The sequence below is a fragment of the Mustelus asterias genome, chromosome 8 (assembly GCF_964213995.1).
Source record: "Mustelus asterias chromosome 8, sMusAst1.hap1.1, whole genome shotgun sequence".
In the NCBI taxonomy this organism is placed as follows: Eukaryota; Metazoa; Chordata; class Chondrichthyes; order Carcharhiniformes; family Triakidae; genus Mustelus; species Mustelus asterias.
This window is the reverse complement of record NC_135808.1, coordinates 7,155,228-7,182,056: the sequence shown is the minus strand read 5'-3', so window position 1 is coordinate 7,182,056 and position 26,829 is coordinate 7,155,228. Positions and strand designations below refer to the sequence as shown.

General features: G+C 45.8%; 1 protein-coding gene across 1 annotated transcript in view; it reads left to right on the top strand.

Annotated features, from left to right (window-relative positions):
• LOC144497639 (uncharacterized) overlaps window positions 1-26,829 on the top strand; it is a 36,346-nt gene that overhangs the window by 884 nt on the left and 8,633 nt on the right. The window contains exons 2-4 of the mRNA XM_078219082.1: window positions 6,716-7,060; window positions 11,720-11,832; window positions 16,773-16,826. Of these exons, the coding sequence (XP_078075208.1) occupies window positions 6,716-7,060; window positions 11,720-11,832; window positions 16,773-16,826 (512 nt within the window). The remainder of the gene's footprint in view (window positions 1-6,715; window positions 7,061-11,719; window positions 11,833-16,772; window positions 16,827-26,829) is intronic.

The following is a 26,829-nucleotide window of genomic DNA, read 5'->3' as shown; positions in this document are numbered from 1 at the left end:
TATACATCTTTAGATACTAAGGGACAATTTAGCATGGCCAATCCACCTAACCTACACATCTTTAGACACTAAGGGGCAAGTTAGCATGGCCAGTCCACCTAATGTACACATCTTCGGACTTACAAATTAGAATAAGAATACTAACTGTCCTGGCTTGAGACAATTCACATTTCTTTAACCTGTGTTTATCCCTCTGTCCACTCGCACTGTGTGTACCTGATTGCCTGTAAAGACTCGCATTCCAACCATTATCTTGCAATTAATCTGTGTCTATATATGCCCTGTTTGTGAACTCAACTCTCCACTCACCTGATGAAGGAGCAGCGCTCCGAAAGCTCGTACTACCAAATAAACCTGTCGGACCTTAACCTGGTGTTATGAGACTTCTTACTGTGCCCACCCCAGTCCAACACTGGCATCTCCACACCATAGAATAAGAATTGACAGTAGTATTGATACCTTTTCAGCTTTCAAATGTCAAAATACAAGTTGACTAATGAAACAGCTGAATGATGTCTGCTGCTGCTTATTCCTTTAATTTTTTTATCGATCGATTTGTTCGATTCATTGACCTATTGATTTCTTGCTTGATTGGTCAAGTAATTGATTGCTTCATTGACTGATTGGTCGATTACCAGACTGACTGGTTGATTGATACATAGCTTACCGGGGATTGATTAATGTTGACTTAATTGATCGAGCAAAGTTGAAGTGCTGATTAATTCATTGTGAGCTGTCGACCATACTTGCTAAATAATAAGTTACATTTTCAGCAAAGTATCGTTACAGTATTTACTCCATGAGGTGGGTTAGTTTTCTTCGTGTGAGTCGTAGGATCAGTGTCAGACCCGAGACAGCCACAGGAGGAAATGATAAACGCACCAAAATATTATTATCTAAATACTACGAACTACTTAACAATCATTCACTGAGTTGTAAAGAACAGTTGTAAATGGAACAGTTGCGAGAAAAAAAAGGCAGTAAAGAAGGCAAATGATTTGTTGGCCTTCATAGCGAGAGGATTGTCTGTGTGGAGTTTGCACATCCTCCTTGTGTCTGCATGGGTTTCCTCCGGGTGCTCCGGTTTCCTCCCACAGTCCAAAGATGTGCTGGGTAGGTTGATTGACCATGCTAAAATTGCCCCTTAGTGTCCTGAGATGTGTCGGTTAGAGGGATTAGCAGGTAAATATGTAGGGATATGGGGATAGGGCCTGGGTGGGATTGTGGTCGGTGCAGACTCGATGGGCCAAATGGCCTCTTTCTGCACTGTAGGGTTTCTATGATTCTACGATTTGAATATAGGGATAAGGATGTTTTGCTGCAATTGTATAGGGCATTGATGAGGCCACACCTGGAGTACTGTGTGCAGTTTTGGTGTCCTTATCTGAGGAAGGATGTCCTTGCTATAGAGGGAGTACAGTGAAGGTTTACCAGGCTGATTCCTGGGATGGCAGGTCTGTCAGATGAGGAGAGACTAAGTCGTTTAGGATTATATTCACTGGAGTTTAGAAGAGTGAGAGGGGATCTCATAGAAACTTATAAAGTTAGACAGCGTACATTCAGAAATAATGTTCCCAATGGTGAGGGAGTCCAGAACTAGGGGTCATAGTTTGAGCATAAGGGAGTAAATCTTTTAGGACTGAGGTGAGGAGAAATTTCTTCACCCAGAGAGTGGTGAATGTGCGGAATTCCCTACCACCGAATGAAGTTGAGGTCAAAAAATTGTCTGATTTCAAGAAGTAATTAGATATCGCTCTTGGGGCTAAAGGGATCAAGGGATTTCGGAGAAAGGGGGGATCAGGATATTGAATTCAATGATCAGCCACGGTGAAAATGAATGTTGAAGCAGGCTCGATGGGTCAAATAGCCTACTCCAGCTTCTTGTTTCTATGGATGTCTTCATTAATGAAACTTAACTTATAGATTTCTAGCAATAACATTATTACATTCTTTGACATATTTATTTGTGTGGATATTAATGGGGTTTTATTCGTTCATGGAATGTCAGGATTGCTGGCATTTTGACCCATCTCCATTTGCCCTTAAGAAGATGGTGGTGAGCCTGCAGCCATATGATATGGGGAGAGATTTCCACGATTTTGACTCAGCGACAGTGAAGGAAGGACGATATGGCTGCAAGTATGTGACTTCTGGAGTTCCCATGTTCCTGCTGCCCTTGTGACAGCGATGGTGCATTTGGAATATATTCACTAAGGGTCCTGATTGATTATAGGATAGCAACTGATAGAACAAAGAACAAAGAACAAAGAACAATACAGCACAGGAACAGGCCCTTCGGCCCTCCAAGCCCGCGCCGCTCCCCGGTCCAGGATTGAATCCTGAATCCAGGATCCCCGCCCAATTTTCCAGCCCATCTACATACCAATATCCTATCCACCGAGCTGTCCCTCACAGCTACGATGCTTTGTTCATTACAACCTATTAACCCACCCCCCCATTCCAGACCATGTGATCTCCAGGGAGAGGCGAAAACCCAGAGTGAAAAACCCCAGGGCCAATATGGGGAAAAAAAAATCTGGGAAATTCCTCTCCGACCCCCTGAGGCGATCAAAACGAGTCCAGGAGATCACAATGGCCCTGATCGGAAAATGCTTCCCAACCCTAGTCATTTCCACTTCCACGAACACCATATGAATTCCCTGCCCCCGAGACAGGTTCCCAACTATCCGCAGTCTCGCTCTGTACTGGCACCAGCAAGATGATCATAGAATGAAGCCTTGAAACGAGAAACAAGGAACAATTAGCCCGCGCCGCTCCCTGGTCCAAACTAGACCACTCTTTTGTATCCCTCCATTCCCACTCCGTTCATATATCTGTCTAGATAAGTCTTAAACGTTCCCAGTGTGTCCGCCTCCACCACCTTGCCCGGCAACACATTCCAGGCCCCCACGACCCTCTGTGTGAAATATGTCCTTCTGATATCTGTGTTAAACCTCCCCCCCTTCACCTTGAACCTATGACCCCTCGTGAACGTCACCACCGACCCGGGGAAAAGCTTCCCACCGTTCACCCTATCCATGCCTTTCATAATTTTATACACCTCTATTAAGTCTCCCCTCATCCTCCGTCTTTCCAAGGAGAACAACCCCAGTTTCCCCAATCTCTCCTCATAACCAAGCCCCTCCATACCAGGCAACATCCTGGTAAACCTCCTCTGTACTCTCTCCAAAGCCTCCACGTCCTTCTGGTAGTGTGGCGACCAGAACTGGACGCAGTATTCCAAATGCGGCCGAACCAACGTTCTATACATCTGCAACATCAGACCCCAACTTTTATACTCTATGCCCCGTCCTATAAAGGCAAGCATGTCATATGCCTTCTTCACCACCTTCTCCACCTGTGACGTCACCTTCAAAGATCTGTGGACTTGCACACCCAGGTCCCTCTGCGTCTCTACACCCTTTATGGTTCTTCCATTTATCGTGTAGCTCCTCCCTACATTATTCCCACCAAAATGCATCACTTCGCATTTATCAGGATTGAACTCCATCTGCCATTTCCTTGCCCAAATTTCCAGCCTATCTATATCCTTCTGTAGCCTCTGACTATGTTCCTCACTGTCTGCAAGTCCTGCCAGTTTTGTGTCGTCTGCAAACTTACTGATCACCCCAGTTACTCCCTCTTCCAGATCATTTATATAAATCACAAATAGTATCTGTACTGTTCGGGACATTCTTAACTATCTTACTTGCTCAGGTCACATTTTTACAACTTTTTCAATTCATTATATTCTGAATAAATGTGAAGGAGAAACGCGCGAATGACGCTAGTTTTAATGATATTATAATGCAGTTGTTCGGCAGGTTAAAAGGCAAGACCTCGAGGGTAGTAATGTCCGATTACTCGCAGTGACGCATGCAAGAGAGAATATTAATTAATAGGATGAATGTGTGGCTGAGGAACTGGCAGGTGAAATAAGTCAGCAGAGGCCAGTATCCCTTCACCAGATACCCTTTTATTTATAGAGTGTTACAAACTCTGAGTCAGCAATCAGAGTTCCAGGAGACCTGACGCTCCCAGTTATATATACAACAAAGGCTCCCTGATTGGACTTGCAATACAGAGCTCAATCAGTGAGTTCATGTTCTAAGAGATGAACCTCAATGGCCTCACATCAAAAGAAATACCTCAATGGCCTCATTGAAGTAATTACAGCAGAGATTCAGGTTTTTAGAGCGTTAGGAACACTTCTGGGCGGAGGTAACCCGCACAAGAGGGACGAGTTGCACCTGAACTGCAGGGGGACCAGTATACTAGTAGTTTGCTAAAACTACTCGGGAGGGTTTAAACTAGTCTGGTGGAGAGGGGTCCCTAAAGCGTAGTGAAAGAAGGGGATGGGTAGGCTAATACAAAATTTAAAGAGAACAAGTTAAATAGACAAGGCAAGCATGAGCATAGCAGGGAATGAGGGAAGGCTGATTAATTAAACTGCATTTATTTCAATGCAAGAGGCCTGACAGGTAAGGCAGGTGAATTCAGGGCATGGGTAGGTACTTATCATAGGCATTATAGAAACATGACTGAGGGCAGGACAGGACTGGCAGCTCAATGTTCCGGGGCACAGATACTATTGGAAGGACAGAAGAGGAGGCAAGAGTGGAGGAGGGGTTGCATTATTGGTTGGGAAAACATTATGGCAATATTTCGAGAGGATATTCCTGAGGGGTCGTCCAGTGAGGCTCTATGGGTGGAACTGAGGAATAAAAAAGGGGGGGGGGGTGATCACTTTGATGGGATTGTACTATAGGCCCCTCCAGTCGCCCCCAATAGGTGCTTGGGCTCCAGGTATTCACAATATGCATCAATGATTTGGATGAGGCAACAACATGTAACATCCACAAGATTGTTGATAATACACAACTTCGTGGGAATGTGAGCGGTGCGGAGGATGTTAAGAAGCTTCAAGATGATTTAGAAAAGTTGAGTGAATGGGTAAATACAGGGCAGATGCAGTATAACATGGATCATTGTGAAGTTATCCAATTCGGGCAGAGAAAATGAACGGAAGAGTTTTATTTAAATTGTGATAGATTAGGAAATTTTAATGTACAAAAAGATCTGGTTGTCCGAGTACAGTAGTCACTGAAATCAAGCATGCAGGTACACCAAGCAGTTAGGAAGGGAAATGGTATTTTGGCCTTTATTGAAAGAGGACTTGGTTGCAAGAGCAAGGGTGTCTTACTGCAGCTGTACAGGTCCTTGGTGAGACCACACCTGAAGTTCTGTGTGCAGTTTTGGTCTCCATATCGAAGAAAGCTTATACTTGTCATAGAGGGAGTGCAGAGAATGTTCACCAGACTGATTCCTGGGGTTCGAGGATTGTTGTATGAGGGAGAGATTGTGTCGACTGGGCCTGTATTTCCTGGAATTGAGAAGAATGAGAGCAAATCTCATTGAGACATATATAATTCTGACAGGGCTGGAAAGACTGGATGCAGTGATGTTGTTTCCTTTGGATGGAGGCGGGTGTTCCAGATCAAAGGGCAACTGCCTCAGAATACAGAATAGGTCATTTTAAACTGAAATGAGGAGAAACATGTGAGGGTGGTGAAGCTATGGAATTCTCTACCACAACAGGCTGTGAAAGACAAATCAATGAATATGTTTAGAAAGGAAATAGATCGACTTCTAGACTCAAGGTGCAGGGGGAGAACACGACTTTGATATCATGCTTCAGCCATGATCATATTGAGTAGCGTAGCAGGCTCGAAGGGCCTACTCGAAGGGCGGCACGGTGGCAAAACGGCAGCATGATGACACAATGGTTAGCACTGCTGCCTCACAGTGCCAGGGACCCGGGTTCGATTCCTGACTTGGGTCACTGTCTGTGTGGAGTTTGCACATTCTCCCCGTGTCTGCGTGGATTTACCCCAGGTGCTCCAGTTTCCTCCCACAGTCCGAAAGACGTGGTGGTTAGGTGCATTGGCCATGCTAAATTCTCCCTCAGTGTACCCAAACAAACACTGGAGTATGATGACAAGGGGATTGTCACAGCAACTTCATTGCAGTGTTAATGTTTGACGCCTTGTGACACTAATAAATAACCTAACCTAGTTTCTAAGTGTACTTTTAGACATAGAGTCATATGGTCATAGGGTCACAGAGCATGGAAACAGGCCCTTTGGCCCAACTTGCCCATGCCACCCCCTTTTTTAACCACTTAGCTAGTCCCAATTACCCACGTTTGGACCATATCCCTCTATACCCATTTTAACCATGTAACTGTCCAAACTCTTTTTAAAAGACAAAATTGTACCTGCCTCTACTACTACCCTCTGGCAGCTTGTTCCAGATACTCGCCACTCTCTGCGTGAAAAAATTGCCTCTCTGGACCCTTTTGTATATCTCCCCTCTCACCTTAAACCTATGCCCTTTAGTTTTAGACTCCTCTACCTTTGGGGAAAGATATTAACAATCTAGCTGATCTATGCCCCTCATTATTTTGTAGACATTTATTAGCCGTCGCTCTGCTGGGATTGAAACATAAACCCTTGAAGAGTTAGTCCGAGTCTCTGATTGGTCAGTGCAGGGACATTACCACTCCATCCTGACTCCTCCAGCTAAGTCAGTAGAGACAGAACAGGTTGTATCACCAGTGTAGCGCCACCCATGTCAGCTGTTGCCTCTCATCTGTTTATGTTCAAATCGCCCTTTAAAGCTTTGAACATTTTGATTCTTTTTTTCTCTCTCGCAGGTGTCGAATTGCGGTTTACGGTGCTGCAGTACCCTCACTCGATAAGCGCAACCGAAGGCGACTCGGTGACAATGAACTGCACCTATGGGGGTGGGCTGGGCCAGGTCCCGGTCGGACAGGTCTCCTGGTCACGCGGTGCTTCCAGGGAAAACGCCACAGATTTGGAGGAGGACCTGCAGCTCATGAGGCGCTTGGAGAAGTCGAAATCCCACCACTTCACCGAGAGGAAAATTTTCATCAATATCTCCGATGTCAGGCAATACGATTCCGCCACTTACTACTGTACAGTCAAAGCGATGACTGGGCAGCTCAGCGTCGGCAATGGTACCAAACTCCAAGTCAAACGTAAGCAGCAAATGTCTAAAGGAAAGGAAAAAAAAAGGGGTGGCGCAGTGGCACAGTGGTTAGCACTGCTGCCTCGCAGCGCCAGGGACCCGGGTTCGATTCACGGCTTGGGTCACTGTCTGTCTGGAGTTTGCACGTTCTCCCCGTGTCTGTGTGGGTTTCCTCCGGGTGCTCCGGTTACCTCCCACACTCCAAAGATGTGTGGGTGGGGTGGATTGGCTATGCTAAATTGCCCCTTAGTGTCAGGGGGGGCTAACTAGGGCAAATGCATGGGTTATGTGGATAGGGTCTGGGTGGGATTGTGGTCGCTGCGCACTCCATGGGCCAAATAGCCTCCTTCTGCATTCCTTCTGAAATGGACAGAAGCGATTGCAAAAGAAGCACTGGTCCCCACATTGGTTAGGCATCTGAAGGGGAATGGGGGTACACTATAGGGAAGATACTGGGACATGCAAAGGAATCCAGGGATCTTGAGGAGTCCATTTTTTATTCATTCAGGGGTTATGGGCGTCGCTGGCTGGCCAGCATTTATTGCCCATCCCTAGTTGCCTGAGGGCAGGCATTGCTGTGGCTCTGGAGTCACATGTGGGCCAGACCAGGTAAGGACAGCAGATTTCCTTCCCTAAAGGACATGAGAGTATCAGATGGGTTTTTCCAACAATCGACAAGGGTATCATGGTCATCAGTAGATTCTTAATTTATTTTTTATTGAATTCAAGTTCCACCGGGATTTGAACCAGAGTCCCCAGGTCATTAGCTGAATTTCTAGATTGATAGTCTGGCGTTAGTACTGCTAGGCCACCGCCTCCCCACTGACCTAAGATCCCTGAAGGCAGCTGAACCAGTGCACAAGGAGGTCAGGAAGGCAGAGAGGGACACTTCCCTTTATCAGCTGTAAGGGTAGAATATAACCGCTGGGAGGTTATGCTGGAACTGCAGGTAATGTTAGTTAGGTCACGATTGGAGCATTACATAGGCCGGAACTCTCCAGCCGTTCACGCCAGTGGAATTCTCTGCTCCCGCCAGCAGCGCATCACCACCCGCGGGTTTCCCGCTGGCATGGGGTGACATCATGGGAATTCCCATTGACGGAGGTGGGATCAGAGAATCCGGCTGCTAGCAAACAACATGCCACCTCCTGCCGACGGGAAACACATGGCTGGGAGGCCGAGAATCTCGCCCAAGCAGTTCCGTTCACCACATTGTAGGAAAGTCGTGATTCCACTGGAGGTGGTACAAGTGGATTTATGCAGACGTCACCTAGGCTGGGGAATTACAGCAAAGGAAAGTATGTATAGCCCAAGGCTGTTCGCTTTGGGCCAGAGTAGGTTCAGGAGGGCGTTAAGTAGAGTGGGTGGGAAGGTCCAAACCCCTGAGTTGAGTTACCCATAACAAAAAGAGCATTCATTTTGTTTGAGAGGCAAGAGGTTTAGTTGGGATTCTTGGGGAATGATTTTCATCCAGAGAATGAGAGGCATTTGCAACTTATTGTCTGAATGGTTGATGGAGGTTGAAGCACAACGAGTAGAATCATAGAATCCCTGCAGTGCAGAAGGAAGCCATTCGGCCCATCCAGTCTGCACCAACCACAATCCCACCCAGGCCCTATTCCCGTAACTCCACATATTTACCCTGCTAATCCCCTAACACTAGGGTCAATTTAACATGGCCAATCAACCTAACCCGCACATCTTTGGACTGTGGGAGGAAACCGGAGCACCCGGAGGAAACCCACGCAGACACGGGGAGAACATGCAAACTCCACACAGACGGTGACCCGAGGCCTGAAATGAACCCAGGTCCCTGGCGTTGTGAGGCAGCAGTGCTAACCACTATGCCACCGTGCCGCCTCGTAATAATGGCCTCAAACTCGCTGCCTCTCATGGCAGTGAAAGCAGAGACGACGAATGATTTCAATTGGAAATTTGATAAGAACTTGAAGAAAATGAATTTGCATAGGGATGGGGTTGCCTGGATTACTCTATGGGAACCGAATGGCCAGATGACCCCCTCCTGTGCCGCAGGTATACATTTGGAAAGCATCTTGATGTGTACTTCTAATGTCTCCTAATACTGAGTATCAAGAACTGAAAAGTGGGGTTATCCTGGATGCATGTAGGGATACCGGGATAGGGCCTGGGTGGGATTGTTGTCGGTGCAGACTCGATGGGCCGAATGGCCTCTTTCTGCACTGTAGGGTTTCTATGGTTTCTATGCATGCATGCTGGCTGATGCGAACCGCAATGGGCTGAATGGCCTCCTTCTGCCCTGTAAATTGCTATAATTCTATGAAATTATTTTTTTAATGGTTTAACTTCAACTGAAGAAGCCAAGTTTGGATTAATTCACTAATGCACGTTATTTTTCAGGTTTAGATTTAACTTTGCAATTGAACATTATTTTCTTTCTCCCGCTGGTGAACAGAAAAGATGCAAGAATGAGAAATATAGGCAATACAAGCAGTTGAAGTGCCTTTACAATTGACATTAATGATTTACCCTGGGGTGGTTAGAGCAACTTGCTATCCACCTCCGGAGACATGGAGCTGAGTGAGCTGAAGCCTCAAGTGCAATGCAACTTGGTTTTGAGTTAAATTTTGCTTGGCACAACAACAGCGATGGTATGTTCAGTCAGGGACTCCGGCTTATTGTAGTCTGGAGCTACAGATCACCATCACATGGCTGAGCAGGAACCTCTCTCTCGCTCTTGCCATTGGTGTGTGTGTGTTGGAAGAATGTGCCGGTTGATGCTCAACTGTTTAACGGTGCTTTGAACACTTGACCAGCAAGTCCTTGAACCCGGAGCTTTTGGGCCATGTACTACCCCACAAAGCCCCCTAGCGCAATCATAGAACTGAATCCCTCTCATTGAGTCGGTTTAGATCTAATTTCATCTTTACATATTTACTCTTTCATGAGAAGTGGCCCAGCTTATTTTTGCCCATACCTCATTGCCCTTGAACAAGAACAAAGGAAAATACAGTCCAGGAACAGGCCCTTCAGCCCTCCAAGCCCGTGCCCATCATGATGTCTTAACAAAACTAAAAAAAAGTCTTCTGCCCTTACTCGGACTAAATCCCTCCATTCCCTCCCCATTCATGTGCCCATCCAGATGTCTCTTAAATGTTGCTAATGTGTCTGCTTCCACCACCTCCTCTGACAGCGCGTTCCAGACACCCATCATTCTCTGCGTGAAAAATCTTCGCCCGCACATCTCCCTTAAACTTTCCCCCTCTCACCTTGAATCTGTGTCCCCTTTGTAACTGACACTTCCATCCTGGGAAAAAGCCTCTGACTATCCACCCTGACTATGCTCCTCATAATTTGTAGACCTCTGTCAGGTCTCCCCTCAGCCTCTGTCTTTCCAGTGAAAACAATCCTAATGCCCCCTTGTAATTGACACTTCCATGCTGGGAAAAAACGTCTGACTGTCCAAAACTAGGCAATTTCAGCGTCGACCCCATTACTGAAATGGCGTGTAGGCCAAGCCAGGTTGGGGTAGCAGATTTCCTTCTCTGAAGGGACTTATGATATCATATTAAGTTACTACTGTCATGGCTGCCATTCCAAATTGTATTAATCAAATTTAAATTCGCCCCGTGGCATTACCACGATGCCAAACCCTCCCCAGCATTTAGATGTTGAGTGGTTTGAATCACAAGAGTTTGAAAAACTGGGACGGGGAGTTGCGCTTGCTGGGAGGGAAGCTCCTTCCTTGTTGAAGGAGCTCAGGGCATGTGCTGTCCCATTTTGCTGTGTTTGCTTCTCTCAGGCTATCTATTGATGCCAGGCAGAGGGACAGCAGAATTTTTCCATCTAATCCTCTTTTTGATTTGGAAATAAGATTAAGTTTATTTATCAGTGTCACAAGTAGGCTTCCATTAACACTGCAATGAAGTTACTGTGAAAATTTCCGAGTCGCCACACTCTGGCGCCTGTTAGAACCAGAGAACCCAGAGGGTGGCCATTCGGTCTATCGAGTCTGCTCTGACTCTCCGACAGAGCATCTTACCTATGCCCTATTCCTGTAACCCCACATTTACCCCACTAATTCTCCCTGACCTACACATCTTGGGACACTCAGGGGCAATTTAGAATGGCTAATCCACCTAAACTGCACGTCATACATGAATGTGGGAGGAAACTGGAGCACCCAGAGGAAACCCACGCAGACACGGGGAGAATGTGCAGACTCCACACAGACAGTGACCCGAGGCCGGAATTGAACCAGTGTGCCACCATACCCTCGGGTACACTGTGGGAGAATTTAGCATGGCCACTGCACCGAACCAGCACTTCTTTTGGACTGTGGGAGGAAACCCACGTAGACACGGGGAGAACACGCGAACTCCACATAGACAGTGATCCTAGGCGGGAATCGAACCCGGTCCCTGGTGTCGTGAGGTAGCAGTGCTAACCACTGTGCCATTAGATATGGCAAGTGGGAACACGTCGTATTCCAATCCAATCGTCCCCAAATGGCATAATGTTTGGTCTACTGTTACTGATGGCGGGTCCACCATTTTGAAGAGAGCAGCTGATGGAATGGTACATGCCCCTCAGCAAGCATTTAACTGAGAGTCGGCATGAACGGAAATGTGTTGAGGGTTTTCCCGTAGAATCAATAGTGACCCGTACTTACAGTACGATTTCCTTTCAGGTCAGGTTTGTGTAAATGAATCTGTTCCGCCTCCAGTTGCTGGTCTTCTTGTTGGAAAATGCATTCTCATCGTCTTCCTCATTGCCTTTGGTGTCGTGGCATGTCTGGTAAAGGTATGAGCTCGCTTGATCGTTTCTGACAGCTAAGTGTGGCACCGCGGCACAGCGGTTAGCACTGCTGCCTCACAGCTCTAGGGATCTGGGTTCGATTCCCAGCTTGGGTCACTGTCTGTGCGGAGTCCGCACATTCTCCCCGTGTCTGCGTGGGTTTCCTCCGGATGCTCTGATTTCCTCCCACAGTCCAAAGACGTGCGGGTTAGGTTGATTGGCCATGGTAAATTGTCCCTTAGTGTCCTGGGATGCATAGATTAGAGGGATTACTGGGTAAATATGTGGGGTTAGGGGGATAGGGCCGAGGTGGGATTGTTGTCAATGCAGACTCGATGGGCCAAATGGCCTCCTTCTGCACTGTAAGGTTTCTATGATGATGTCTATGAAAAAACAGTTATCTGTAAATTAATACTGTTTTAGGAACATAGGAAATAGAATCAGGGGCCCTTCGAGCCTGCTCTGCCATTCATTTTGATCATGGCTGATCATCCAACCCAATATCCTGATCCTGTCTTCCCCCCTCTATCCCTTGACAGAAATATAGAAATAAAACCGGTTGATGGCTATTTTAGGGATATCAATTCCTACAATCGGAAAGAAAGTAGTGTTCAGGGTTGACTGTGGGACATAGGAACGCGAGAAAGCTTTTCAGCCGCTCGAACCTCCTAGTTTTCCTGACTGAGTTGCTAATTTGAGAGATAACTCCTTTGATCCATGTCCCTTAATACATCTGGCTCACAAAACATTGACAAATGTCAATTTCAAAATTAACAATAAATCGAACGTCAGTTGCTGAAATGTTCTACTACTGGAGCAGACTCGATGGGCCGAGTGGCCTAGTTCTGCTCCTTATTAAAGTTTATTTATTAGAATCACAAGTAGGCTTACATTAACACTGCAATTAAGTTACTAGGAAAATCCCCTAGTCCTCACACTCTGGCACCTGTTCGGGTACACCGAGGGAGAATTTAGCCAATGCACTTAACCAGCACGTCTTTTAGGCTGTGAGAAGAAACCGGAGCATCTGGAGGAAACCCACGCAGACACGGGGAGAACATGCAGACTCCACACAGAGAATGACCCAAGCCAGGAATCGAACGCGGGTACCTGCTGCTGTGAGGCAGCAGTGCTCACCAGTCTGCCACCCATTCCCTGAAGAACTGAGCTGTAGTTTTATTCCTTCATGATCTGGTTATCTTTTCCAGACTATGCCTACTAGTTCTGGCTCCCGAACCAGCGACAATAGTTTCCCTCCCCTTACCCTATCGGTTCCTTTTTAATATTTTGACTTCAATCAAACCTTTTCAGTTGCATGGATTATAACCGTAGTTTCTGTGCTGTTTCCTGGTAATTTTATCCTGAAGCTTTAGTTAGGCTGCATTCCCTCCAAGGTCAATATATCTCCCTGAGGTGTGGTGCCTTGACCTGCTCCAGTTGCAGTTGTACCGGGGTTGTGTATTGGTAAAACATAATTTCTATCTCCTAACTAACTGTATAAAACTTTGGTTAGGCCGCATTTGCAGTATTGTCACACTAAAGTTAAAGTAAAAGTACAGTTTATTTATTAGTCACAAGTAAGGCTACATTAATGCTGCAATGAAGTTACTGTGAAATTCTCCTAGTCGCCACACTCCGGCACCTATTCGGGTCATTGCATCTCACCAGCAGGTCTTTCAGACTGTGGGAGGAAACCGAGCACCTGGAGGAAACCCATGCAGACACGGGGAGAATGTGCACACTCCAGTGACCCAAGCCGGGAATCGAACCCTGGCACTGTGAGGCAGCAGTGCTAATTACCAGAAGGACGTTGAAGCTTTGGAGAGAGTTCAAAGGAAGGTTCACCAGGATGCTTCCTGTTCCCGAGGGTATTGGCTATGAGGAGAGGTTGAGTGCACTAGGATTCTTTTCACTGGAAAGACGGAGGCTGAGGGGAGACATGATAAAGGTCTACAAAATTATGAGAGGCGTAGACAGGGTGGATAGTCAGAGGCTATTTTCCCAGGGTGGAAGTATCAATTACAAGGGGGCACAGGTTCAAGATGAGAGGAGAAAGTTTAAGGGAGATGTGCGGGGAATGTTTTTCATACAGAGAGTGGTGGGTGCCTGGAATGCACTGCCAGAGATGGTAGTGGAAGCAGACACATTAGCAACATTTAAGAGGCATCCGGATGGGTACATGAATAGGGAGGGAATAGAGGGATACAGACCGAGTAAGGGCAGAAGGTTTTCTTTAAGTTTAGTTGGGGCATCATGATCAGCAAGGGGTTGGAGGGCCGAAGGACTTGTTCCTGTGCTGTACTTTTCTTTGTTCTTTGTTCCTGGTTCTGTAATGTTCTTGTGCTCTAGGTATGAAAACATCCCATTAACCTCTTTAATTATTCCCTTTGCCTGCTCGTGACAACATCCTGTCTTTGTATCTGTTACCTCAAGTCTTTTTGGGCACACTAACTTTCCACTATTTAGAAAGTGTTGTTTTATCATCTTCAATTCCAAAGTGAATAACCTCTCATATAATTGTGTTGAAATACAGGTTTTCGCATTTGTCTAATCTTCTAATATCGTTTTGCAATGTTGCACCTCCATCTGCACTGCTTATGATGCTAATTACACAGATTTGTGCAATTGGCAAACTTGGGTACATGGCTTTCTATTCCACATTCAATGAACCAATGGGTCCAGTCAATGATAGAGACCCCAAAACAGATCACATTCCTTATCCCATTAATATGACCAATGAATGATGGAAAAAGTCAATAGGTCTGGCAGTGTCCGTGGAGTGAGGAACGTTGTTTCGAGTCTAACATGACTCCATCAGAAATGGGTAGAAACAGAAATGTGGTGGGCTATATGCATTTAAAAAAGTTTGGAGAGGGACGTGCAGGTGAAATAAAATAGGCCAGGGATAGATTGGAGATCAGGAGAGATTAAATGATCAAGATGTAATTGAATACAAGACAAAGGGAGCGCTAATGCCAGTATTAAAGACTAAAGCAGGTGCTAATAGCGGAGTAAAACAAAATAGCAGAATGTGTTAATAGCTGGAAAGGGGGATAAAGCTTTCTGAAAGTGAAACATGAGAACAAGACCCAGATTGGCAGTGGTGGGTGCCGGGAGTCCAAATGATGGAAAGATTTCGTGGTCTAAAGTTATTAAGCTCAATGTTGAGTCCAGAAAGCTGTAGAGTGCCTATTTGGAAGATGAGGCTCTGTTCCTTCAGCTTGTGTTGGGCTCCATGGAGATACGGTACCAGGACCAGTACAGAAATGCGATCACGAGAGACATGCTGGGGAGTTGGAATCATACACAACTGATGTTTGCCTCTAACTGGAATATTGTTATGAAGGATATATTGGCCTTGGAAGAAATGCAGCATGCCTAGACTCCAAAGGTTTGATTATGAGGAAACATTACACATTGTGGGGTTATATTCTCTGGAATTTAAAAGTTGTTTTGATCGAAGTATTGCATTCTCGGCATGCAACAATGTTCTAGCGAAGGCGAGTGCAAGCGAAATATCATCCTACAGCTGTCTCACCACTGGGCACATCGAATGCTGTGAGTTTGACGTAGATTGTCCTTAAAGCACGTTGAAGCAATCTTCATTGCTCGCGGTGTTTTCCCATGAAATGTGGTCTGCTACGACTCTTCATCATAAATGAGTAGAAACAGAAATGTGGTGGGCTATATGCAGTTACAAAAATTTGGAGGGGGGATGCAGGTGGAATAAAATAGGCCAAGGATATGTTGGAGATCAGGAGAGATTAAGTGATCAAGATGTAATTGGACACAAGACAAAGGGAGTGCTATTGCCAGTATTAAAGACTAAAGCAGGTGCTAATAGCAGAGTAAAGGTCAGTACTATCTGAAAACAAAATAGCAGAATGTGTTAATAGCAGGAAGGGGATAAGGCTTTCTGAAAGCAAAATGTAAGAACAAGACCCAAGACTGACAGCAGCAGATGCGGGGAGTACAAATTATTTTTTAACTGTGTCCTTATGTCGCAAGTACTGACCTCCTTGATGTTGTTTACCCTGAGTCATTGGAGATTTGATTGGGGATTCTGCAATCATCCATGCAAGAGATTTGGTCTTTCCACTTAAGTTGAATTTTCAAGAGGGTGGTATCCACGGTGTGAAGCCCAAGCACAATGGTGGACCACGTGGTTTGTGATTTCTGTCCTGCCTCAGATGGACTTCGGGGGTTTGTAGTGTGAACGTTCTGGAGCTTTGCTCTGATGCCTATAGTAGAGCCAAGAGACTGCACAATGCAGCAGGGATGAATGAATAGAACAAAGGTGGAGTTTCAGCTAACATCCGCACTACAAGGTTTACCAGGCTGCTTCCGGGGATGGCGGGACTGATGTATGAGGAGAGATTGACTAGGTTAGGATTGTTTTTGCTGGAGTTCAGATAAATGAGGGGGATCTCACAGAAACTTATAAAATTCTAACAGGACTAGAAAGGGTAGATGCAGGAAGGATATTCCCAATGGTGGGGGAGTCCAGAACCAGGGGTCACAGTCTGAGGATTCAGGGTAGACCATTTAGGACGGAGGTAAGGAGACATTTCTTCACCCAAAGAGTGGTGAGCCTGTGGAATTCATTACCACAGGAAGTTGTTGATGCCAAAACAGTGAATGTATTCAAGAGGTGGCTGGATATAGCACTTGGGGCGAATGGGATCAAAGGTTATGGGGAGGAAGCAGGATTAGGTTATTGAGTTGGATGATCAGCCATGATCGTGATGAATGGCGGAGCAGGCTCGAAGGGCCGAATGGCCTCCTCCTACTCCTATCTTCTATGTTTCTATATCTACAGTACAGAGTGGCCAATGTTTGGTAAAGCTTTAAGCGCCTCTTTGTTAATATTGACATAAGCATGCAACACATTGAGGCAGATTGATAAATATCATTCCTGCATTAACTGTCATTTTTTACACCTTCAGCCCAAGAATCCTGATTGCCATAAAGGTCTGATTATGCAATCTACGACGTCTAAAGTTCGTATGAGAAGTTTGGCAATCTGAGAAACAATGGCATGGAAGTTCATTTGGAATAAACGAGTAGTTCTGTCACTCCAACCCCACCCGCACCCTCCACCATAGAACTTGTGACCAACATTGCTGCCTTTACATCGTAAACTTGCATTTTGCCCAAAGATGAAAGTTTTGTTTGTTTGTGAGCCATTTTGTTTTGATTATAGACGAATATTTACCATTTTCTGATCCAGAGACGTTTGAAGAAGCTTAAATTAAGTGTGGCCTAATTGCTCACTGAACATCATGTTGTGAGCTGCAAAGTCAAGCAGTGGTGTTGCATTTTTTTTTCTGTATTTATGCTGTCATTAATGTCGGGCTGTGTATTCAGTGGGGAAAGCTGCTAATGTATTTAAGAAACTAATGTTAGAAATAAAATTGGGAGTAGGCTATTTGGCCCTGGAACGTGCTCCACCATTCAATTAGATTGTAGCTGATCTGATGGCCTTAACTCAATTTTATTGCCTATACCCCGCAACCACCACCCTCTCCCCCCACCCCCTATCTCGTGACCCTCTTATAGATCTGCCCCCTTCAATATATAAATCAAAATGAAATCTACAAATGGCTGCTTATTTTGTTGGTCCAAACTTTGGATCTATGTTCCGCCACCGTTCAAAACAACATCAATAAATGGAGTTCAGCAACTTCAGAGCGAGAATTCTCTCCTCCACTTTCACCCCGTTTCCATTTGTTCTATTTTATTTCCTCCTGTCATCTTATTCATCCATTTTTATTACTTTATCATAGAATCTCTACAGAACAGGAGACCATTTGGCCCATCGAGTCTGCACCAACCGCAATTCCACCCAGTCCCTATCCTGTAATCCCATATATTTTCCCTGCTAATCCCCCTGACATTAGATTCAATTTAGAATGGCCAATCAACCTAACCTGTACATCTTTGGACTGTGGGAGGAAACCAGAGCACCCAGAGGCAACCCACGCACTCCACACAGACAGTGACCCGAGGCTAGAATTGGACGTGGGTCCCTGGCGCTGTGAGGCAGCAGTGCTAATCACTTTGCCACCATGCCGTACTTTTATCTTTCCACTTCTAAAATCTCATTTTCCATCTTGTTTCCCACCCCTACCCCAATACGGCTAACTGTCACATTCCTTAGGTTGTCCTTTGACACTCTGCACCTTTGTTCTGTTTTTTTACACATTCCGATCTCTTAATGGACGCTATTAGCACCATTCTCAGCCTTTATCACCATTTACATTCCCTGTCTTTTCATCTAGGGCATTCCTATCAATTACAGCCATCCCCAAGCCCCTCACTCTTATATTATAGATTTGGAGATGCGGGCGTTGGACTGGGTGGCTACAATAAGTTTCACAACACCAGGTTAAAGTCCAACAGGTTTATTTGGAATCACGAGTTTTCGGAGCACCGCTCTTTCATCAGGTGAGTGTGGAATTTATTTGGAATCACTCATCTAATGAAGGAGCAGCGCTCCGAAAGCTCGTGATTCCAAATAAACCTGTCGGACTTTAACCTGGTGTTGTGAGACTTCTTACTGTCCTCATAGTATAAATCTTGCCCGATTTTCTTTGTCTTCAAGTCTGACAAAGGGTGACTCGAAATGTTGGCTTTATTCTCCCTCCGCAGATGCTGTCAGACCTGCTGAGATTTTCCAGCATTTTCTGTTTTTGTCTCAGATTCCAGCATCCACAGTATTTTGCCTTTATCAATGAACGATGCATCTATAACCTTTGCAAAGAGGCCGTACTTAAAATAGATCCCGTTGCATGTTAACAAAAAAAGTGCAGTTCGGTACCGGCATTTGACATGAATAGTCAGTAATGGTGTGGATGACCTGCTTGTAAAATGAATGGGTGAATGTAATTACATGTTTATTTGGGAACGGCATTGGATGTCAATCATGTAAGGCAGCAGAACGGGTTGCATTGTGAAGAAATCGATTTGAACGCTTATTCCAGGATTTTTCTCAATTACCTGGGATGACCAGGAAAATATTCATAAAGACTTTCCTGTCAGAAGATTAAATAATTGTGGTCTCTTCATGATGAGATCAATGGTGTAGGATCGGCAGTCTATGCACCTTACATTGCTTTCTTTATGTACGTAGCTACCAAGCCTCAACAGATTTACACCAGGAAGTTGGTTTACTGGAATAAATGTTGCGATATTATAGCAGTAAATGATTATTTTGTGAATGTGTTAAAATATTCCACGTGTTAAGAGGAAATTGTGCATCCCGCTTCTGTGACTGGAGAGATTTTTTTCACTTTTTCTGCTAAAGGTTTGATGTGGAATATATTAAAAGTGTTCCAATTAGTGCTCGTTTCATTTGAGTGTAATGTTTATTTCCTGTAACACTTTTCTTGTCACGTTGTTATGCAACTGAGTAATTGCCAACACACCCTCAGTAAGTGCCGGATCAAGCACCCTTTTCTGACATCAGATCTAAGATATCAAGATTAGATTTTCCACGTCGTAGAATTATAGTTGACAGGAAATCATATCACCCAATTGTCCAATTCACTATGGTCCACACTAAGTTAATTCAAGCAAGTGGTTAAGACTGAAAATATAATTATAATTCTAATTATTGCATTTACACTTCAATGCCACTTAGATTCATTTTAAGGTTAGAGGTTAACATATCCATTGCTCATTAGAATGTATAGAGGACTTTTGATGGTGCATACTTGTAGACAAAACTGTATTTACTACCCATCCATGGTGTCCAGAGGGCATTGAGAGGCAACCATTGAATGTGCGACTGGAATCAAATATAGGGCAGGCCATTCATCAATCTCTTGAATATAAATTTCAAGAATAAATTAAATTTTATTTATTAGTGTTGCAAGTTGGCTTACATTAATACTGAAATGAAGTTACTGTGAAAATCCCCTAGTCACTGCACTCCTCCGCCTGTTCAGGTACACTGAGGGAGAATTTAGCGTGGCCAATGCACCTAACTAGCACTCCTTTCGGACTGTGTGATGAAACCGGAGCACCCGGAGGAAACCCACGCAAACACAGGGGAGAAGGTGTCTGCACAGACAGTGATCCAAGCCGGGTATTGAAGCCGGGTCCCTGGCACTGTGAGGCAGCAGTGCTAACCACTGTGCCGCCCCAGGAGTTATACGTATGTAATGTGTCAAGTGGTATAGAATAATAATATTGTATCGTGTTATGCAATGTCAAGTAGCTGCTTTATTTGGGCATTTCTACAAAGCAAAACGTCCATTTGGGAGAATATTGTGAACTGGGCGGCTGTATGCTGTCGTACCACAATATTGCCAGCAGATGTCAATAATTGTACCACAAGAGTTGCTGTTGCAGCCGCTATCTGGTTCCCGTCACTCTTGAAGGGAAAGACTCATTAGTTAATTTTCTCAATTAGCTGGAAAGCAGCATGCAGGTTAAGTGTGTATCACATTTCAAATAAGCGGCTGGTATTTTTAATGTAAATTAAGGGGAAATGCTGCCACAGGTCCTTATCCTCTTATGAACTCGGCGCCCTGTAACTTTCTTGTACTTGAATTCTCTGCAACAACTGCAAGTGTCGACTCCCCTGCATCCTGCCACTGGGCCTGTCAATGAATTTGAGCTGTTTGCTGATCACAATGAAGCCATTGTCAATTGTCGGAAAAACCCATCTGGTTCACTAATGTCCTCACAGCAGCAGGGACCCAGGTTCAATTCTGGCCTTGGGTGACTGTCTTAAGTGGAGTTTGCACATTGTCCCGTGGGTTTCCTCGGGGTGCTCCAGATTCCTACTACAGTCCAAAGATGTGCGGGTTCGGTGGATTGGCCCTGCTAAAAAAGCCCCTTAGTCTCCAAAGATATGCCGGTTAGGTGGATTGGCCATGCTAAATTGCCCCTTAGTTTTCAATTCTGGCCTTTAGGTGACTGTCTGTGTGGAGCTTGCATGTTCTCCCTGTGGGTTTCCTCCGGGTTCTCCAGTTTCTTACCACAGTCCAAAGATGTGCAGGTTAGGTGGATTGGCCATGCTAAATTAGCCCCTTTGTTTCCAAAGATGTGCAGGTTAGGTGGATTGGCCATGCTAAATTGCCCTTTAGTTTCCCAAGATGAGTAGCTTACATGGATTAGCCATGGTAAATGTGTGGGGTTACGGCGATAGGATGGGGTGGTGGGACTGGTTAAGATATTCTGGTGTTCTGCAGGGCTCTGTACTGGGACCTCTGCTGTTTGTGATATATATAAATGATTTGAAGGAAGATGTAGTTGGTGTGATCAGTAAGTTTGTGGACGACACAAAGATTGCTGGAGTTGCGGATAGTAATGAACATTGTCAGAGAATTGAGCAGGATATAGATAGGCTGGAACATTGGGCGGAGAAATGGCAGATGGAATTTAATCCAGACAAATGCGAAGTGATGCATTTCGGTAGATCGAGTGTAAAGGGGAGCTATACAATAAATGGCAGAACCATCAGGAGTATAGGCACACAGAGGGACCTGGGTGTACAAGTCCACAGATCCTTAAAGGTGGCAGCACAGGTGGAGAGGGTGGTCAAGAAGGCATATGGCATGCTTGCCTTTATTGGATGGGGCATAGAATATAAAAGTTGGCATATGATGTTGCAGCTGTATAGAACAATGGTGAGGCCACATTTGGAATACTGCGTCCAGTTCTGGTCACCACACTACCAGAAGGACGTGGAGGCTTTGGAGAGAGTACAGAGAAGGTTTACCAGGATGTTGCCTGGTATGGAGGGTCTTAGCTATGAGGAGAGATTGGGTAAACTGGGGTTGTTCTCCCTGGAAAGACAGAGGATGAGGGGCGACCTAATAGAGGTGTATAAAATTATGAAGGGCATAGATAGCAAACAGAGAAGGGTTATAGACAGTGCAAGAGGGAGGATGGATGGGGGATAAAGAAGGGGAGAGCTCAGACCAAAGGATTGAGATGTGTTTACTTCAATGCCAGGAGTATAGTGAAAAAAGGGGATAAGCCCAGAGCGTGGATCGATGCCTGGAAGTGTGATGTGGTGGCCATTACGGACACTTGGATGTCTCAGGGACAGGACTGGATACTCCAGGTGCCGGGATTCATATGTTTCAGGAAGGACAGGGAGGGAGGCAAGAGAGGGGGTGGAGTGGCACTGCTGATCAGGGATAGTGTCACAGCTGTAGAGAAGGTTTATGCTGTGGAGGGATTGTCTACAGAGTCTCTGTGGGTGGAAGTTCGGAGTGGGAAGAGGTCGATCGCTTTGCTGGGAGTTTTCTATAGGCCGCCCAATAGTAACAGGAAGGTGGAGGAGCAGATAGGGAAACAGATCCTGGAGAGTTGCAATAATAGCAGAGTTGTGATGGGAGACTTTAATTTCCCAAACATAGATTGGAATATCCCTAGGGTAAGGGGATTGGATGGGGAGGAGTTCATTAGTTGTGTTCAGGGGGGTTTCCTGACACAGCATGTGGACAAGCCTACAAGAGGAGAGGCTGTACTTGATCTGATACTGACCAATGAACCTGGACAGGTGTCAGATCTCTCAGTGGGAGAGCATCTTGGGGATAGCGATCATAACTCTATCTCCTTTATGCTTGCATTGGAAAAAGAGAGGATCAGGCAAGCTAGGAAAGTGTTTATATGGAGTAAGGGGAAATATGAAGACATAAGGCAGCAAATTAGAGGAGTAAATTGGAAGAAGGTATTCTCGGGGAAATGTACTGAAGCGAGGTGGCAGTTTTTCAAGGAATGTCTGTCTAGAGCTCTACAGGACAATGTTCCGAGCAGACGGGGAGGAGTTGGTAGGTTAATGGTACCGTGGTGCGTGAAAGCTGTGCGGGACCGAGTCGAGAAGAAAAGGAAAGCGTACAAAAGGTTCAGAGAGCTTGGCAAAGATAGGGATCTAGATGAGTATACGGCTTGTAGGAAGGGACTAAAGAAGGAAATTAGGAGAGCCAGAAGGGGTCAGGAGAAGGCCTTGTCAGGTAGGATTAAGGAAAACCCTAAGGCGTTCTATAAATATGTGAAGAGTGAAAGGATGAGACGTGAAGGAATAGGGCCTATAAAAGATGAAGGCGGGAAAATCTGTACAGAACCAGTAGAAATGGCAGAGGTGCTTAATGAGTATTTTGCCTCGGTTTTCACAGAGGAGAAGGACCTGGGTGGATGTACTGCGGGCTTGCGGTGGACTGAAAAGATTGCGTATGTGGACTTTAACAAAGAGGTTGTGCTGGAATCTTTGAATGGCATCAAGATAGATAAGTCGCCAGGTCTGGATGGGATGTACCCCAGGTTACTGTGGGAGGCGAGGGAAGAGATTGCAGAGCCTCTGGCAATGATCTTTGTGTCGTCGATGGAGACGGGAGAGATGGAGGGTTGGAGGATTGCGGATGCGGTTCCTATTTTCAAGAAGGGGAATAGGGATAGCCCAGGAAATTACTGACCGGTGAGTCTAACCTCAGTGGTTGGTAAGCTGATGGAGAAGATCCTGAGGGACAAGATTTATGAGCATTTAGAGAGGTTTAGTATGCTCAAGAATACTCGGCATGGCTTTGTCAAAGGCAGATCGTGCCTTATGAGCCTGGTGGAGTTCTTAGAAAATGTGACTAAACACATTGACGAAGGGAAAGCGGTAGATGTGGTTTATATGGATTTTAGCAAGGCGTTCGATAAGGTCCCCCATGCAAGGCTTCTAGAAAAGGTGAGAGGGCATGGGATCCAAGGGGCTGCTGCCCTGTGGATCCAGAACTGGCTTGTCTAAAGGAGGCAGAGAGTGGGTATAGATGGGTCTTTTTCTAAATGGAGGTCAGTCACCAGTGGTGTGCCCCAGGGACCTGTTCTGGGACCCTTGCTGTTTGTCATTTTCATAAATGACCTGGATGAGGAAGTGGAGGGATGGGTTGGTAAGTTTGCCGACGACACAAAGGTTGGTGGGGTTGTGGATAGTCTGGAGGGATGTCAGAAGTTACAGAGGGACATAGATAGGATGCAAGGCTGGGCGGAGAAGTGGCAGATGGACTTCAACCCAGATAAATGCGTAGTGGTCCATTTTGGCAGGTCAAATGGGATGAAGGAGTACAATATAAAGGGAAAGACTCTTAGCACTGTAGAGGATCAGAAGGACCTTGGGGTCCGGGTCCATAGGACTCTAAAATCGGCCCCGCAGGTGGAGGAGATGGTTAAGAAGGCGTATGGTGTGCTGGCCTTTATCAATTGAGGGATTGAGTTTAGGAGTCCGGGGATAATAATGCAGCTATATAAGACCCTCGTCAGACCCCACTTGGAGTACTGTGCTCAGTTCTGGTCGCCTCATTACAGGAAGGATGTGGAAAAGATTGAAAGGATGCAGAGGAGATTTACAAGGATGTTGCCTGGATTGAGTGGCATGCCTTATGAGGATAGGCTGAGGGAGCTCGGTCTTTTCTCCTTGGAGAGATGTAGGATGAGAGGAGACCTAATAAAGGTATATACGATATTGAGAGGCATAGATCGGGTGGAGTCTCAGAGGCTTTTTCCCAGGGTGGAAATGGCTGCCACGAGAGGACACAGGTTTAAGGTGCTGGGGATAGGTACAGGGGAAATGTTCGGGTAAAATTTTTCACACAGAGGGTGGTGGGCAAGTGGAATCGGCTGCCATCAGTGGTGGTGGAGGCAAACTCAATAGGGTCTTTAAAGAGACTCCTGGATGAGTACATGGGACTTAATAGGATGGAGGGTTATAGGTAGGCCTAAAAGGTAGGGATATGTTCGGCACAACTTGTGGGGCCGAAGGGCCTGTTTTGTGCTGTAGTTTTTCTATGTTTCTATCGGTAGAGTGAACAGTGGGAAGCTTTTTCACAGGTTGGAGGTGACGAACACAAGGGGTCACGGGTTCAAGGTGAGGGGGGCAAGGTTCAACACAGATGTCAGGGGGACGTATTTTACACAGAGGGTGGTGGGGGCCTGGAATGCACTTCCAAGCAAGGTGATTGAGGCGGACACGCTGGGATCGTTTGAGACTTATCTAGATAGCCACATGAACAGACTGGGAATAGAGGGATACAAACAAATGGTCTAGTGGGCACATGAGTGGCGCAGGCTTGGAGGGCCAAAGGGCCTGTTCCTGTAGTGTATTGTTCTTTGTTCTTTGTTCTGTCACAGAGTTGATGCAGACTTGATGGGCCAAATGGTCTCCTTCTGCATTGTAGGGAGCTATGATTACATTGAAAGCAATGTGGTCGAAATAGGGTGTGTTGACCACCAATGTGTCGCTTCCTGTTTAAAATAACTCCTGGGGAATACATGAGCGGGTCACTTCCCTTTCATTAAACCAAGCCCCATGGGAAGGAGATCTGTGCTGGTTCCGAAACCAACACAAAAGAAGAACTCAATGATGCGGATCTTCATCCAAAAATGACACATTGGACGAGCTTGTGGAGAGACGATATAGATATATATATCACATGATAGAGTTTTTAATAAGGAATGCAGGAGCAGTGAGACCTCGGCTTTGATGCAAACACACATTTGAAGGTGACATGCCGTTTGAAAAAATAAACAGATCCTTTGCTTGATCAGAATGTTCAAAAACTGCATTTTGTTGGTTGGGACATAATCCAAATTCAGCCTCATTTGCCTCTTTATTCTGTCATGGGGTATGAGCATTGCTTGGCATTGCCAGCACTTGTTACCCACCCCTAACTGCCCATTGAGCTGAGTGGGTTGCTAAGAGCGCAGTTAAAAATCAACCATATTGCTGTGGGTCTGGAGTCACGTGTAGGCCAGACCAGGGAAGGAAGGCAGATTTCCTTCCCTAAAGGAACAGTGGCACAGTGGTCAGCACTGCTGCCTCACAGCACCAGGAACCCGGATTCAATTCCCGGCCTTGGGTCACTGTCTGTGTGGAATTTGTACATTCTCCCCGTGTCTGCATGGGTTTCCTCCGGGTGCTCCGGTTTCCTCCCACAGTCCAAAGATGTACGGATTTAGGTTGATTGGCCGTGCTAGATTGACCCTAGTTTCAGGAGTGTTAGCAGGGAAAAAATGTGGGGTTACGGGAATAGGGCCTGGGTGAGATTGTGGTCGGTGCAGACTTGATGGGCCGAATGGCCTCCTTCTGCACTGTAGGGATTCTATGATAAGTGAGCCAGGTGGGTTTGAACCCAGTTGCAATGGTCAGCATTACCGAGGAGTGATGCATATTCCAGATTTTAGTGATTGAATTTAAATTCCAATTCAAATGAAGAGAACTATCTCACAGACTAGTCACATGGTCACACACTCGGAATCATACATATCAGATAATATCCCAGACACCACCATCGCCATTCCTGGGCATGTCCTGTCTCAAAGGCAGGTTGAACACCACTCGGAAGAAGCACTGAGGATGGGAAAGGCACAGAATGTACTCTTGGTGGAGGATTTCCATGTCCATCATCAAAAGTGGCTTGGTAGCAACACCATAGATCGGGTGCTAAAGGACAAAGCTGCTACACTACGACTGTGGCAAGTGGTGAGTGAACCTAAAGGAGGGAAAAACATGACTTCATCCTCACCAACTTGTCTGCCATAGATGCATCTATGTGGGATAGACTTCAAGCAGATCTAGCAACTAAAGGTGGGACAACCATGAGGTGCTGTCGACCATTAGCAACAGCAGAATTGTATTCAACCACAATCTATAACCTCATGGCCCGTCATATACCAGGCCAAACCAACATTTGTTCCCCACCCCTAATTGTCCTTCAGAATGTGGTGGTGAGCCGCCTTCTTGAAGTGCTGCATTCCATACAGTGTAGGTACACCGCAGTGCTGTTAGGGAGGAAATTCCAGGATTTTGACCCAGCGACAGTGAAGGAACGGTGATATATTTCCAAGTCAGGATGCTGAGTGATGTGGAGGGGAACACCAAGTGGTGGTGTTCCCATGTGTCTGCTGCCCTTGTCCTTCTAGATGGTAGTGGTCATGCATTTGGAATATGCTGTCGAAGGAGCCACGGGGGTGAGTTGCCACTGTGCATCCTGTAGATAGCACACA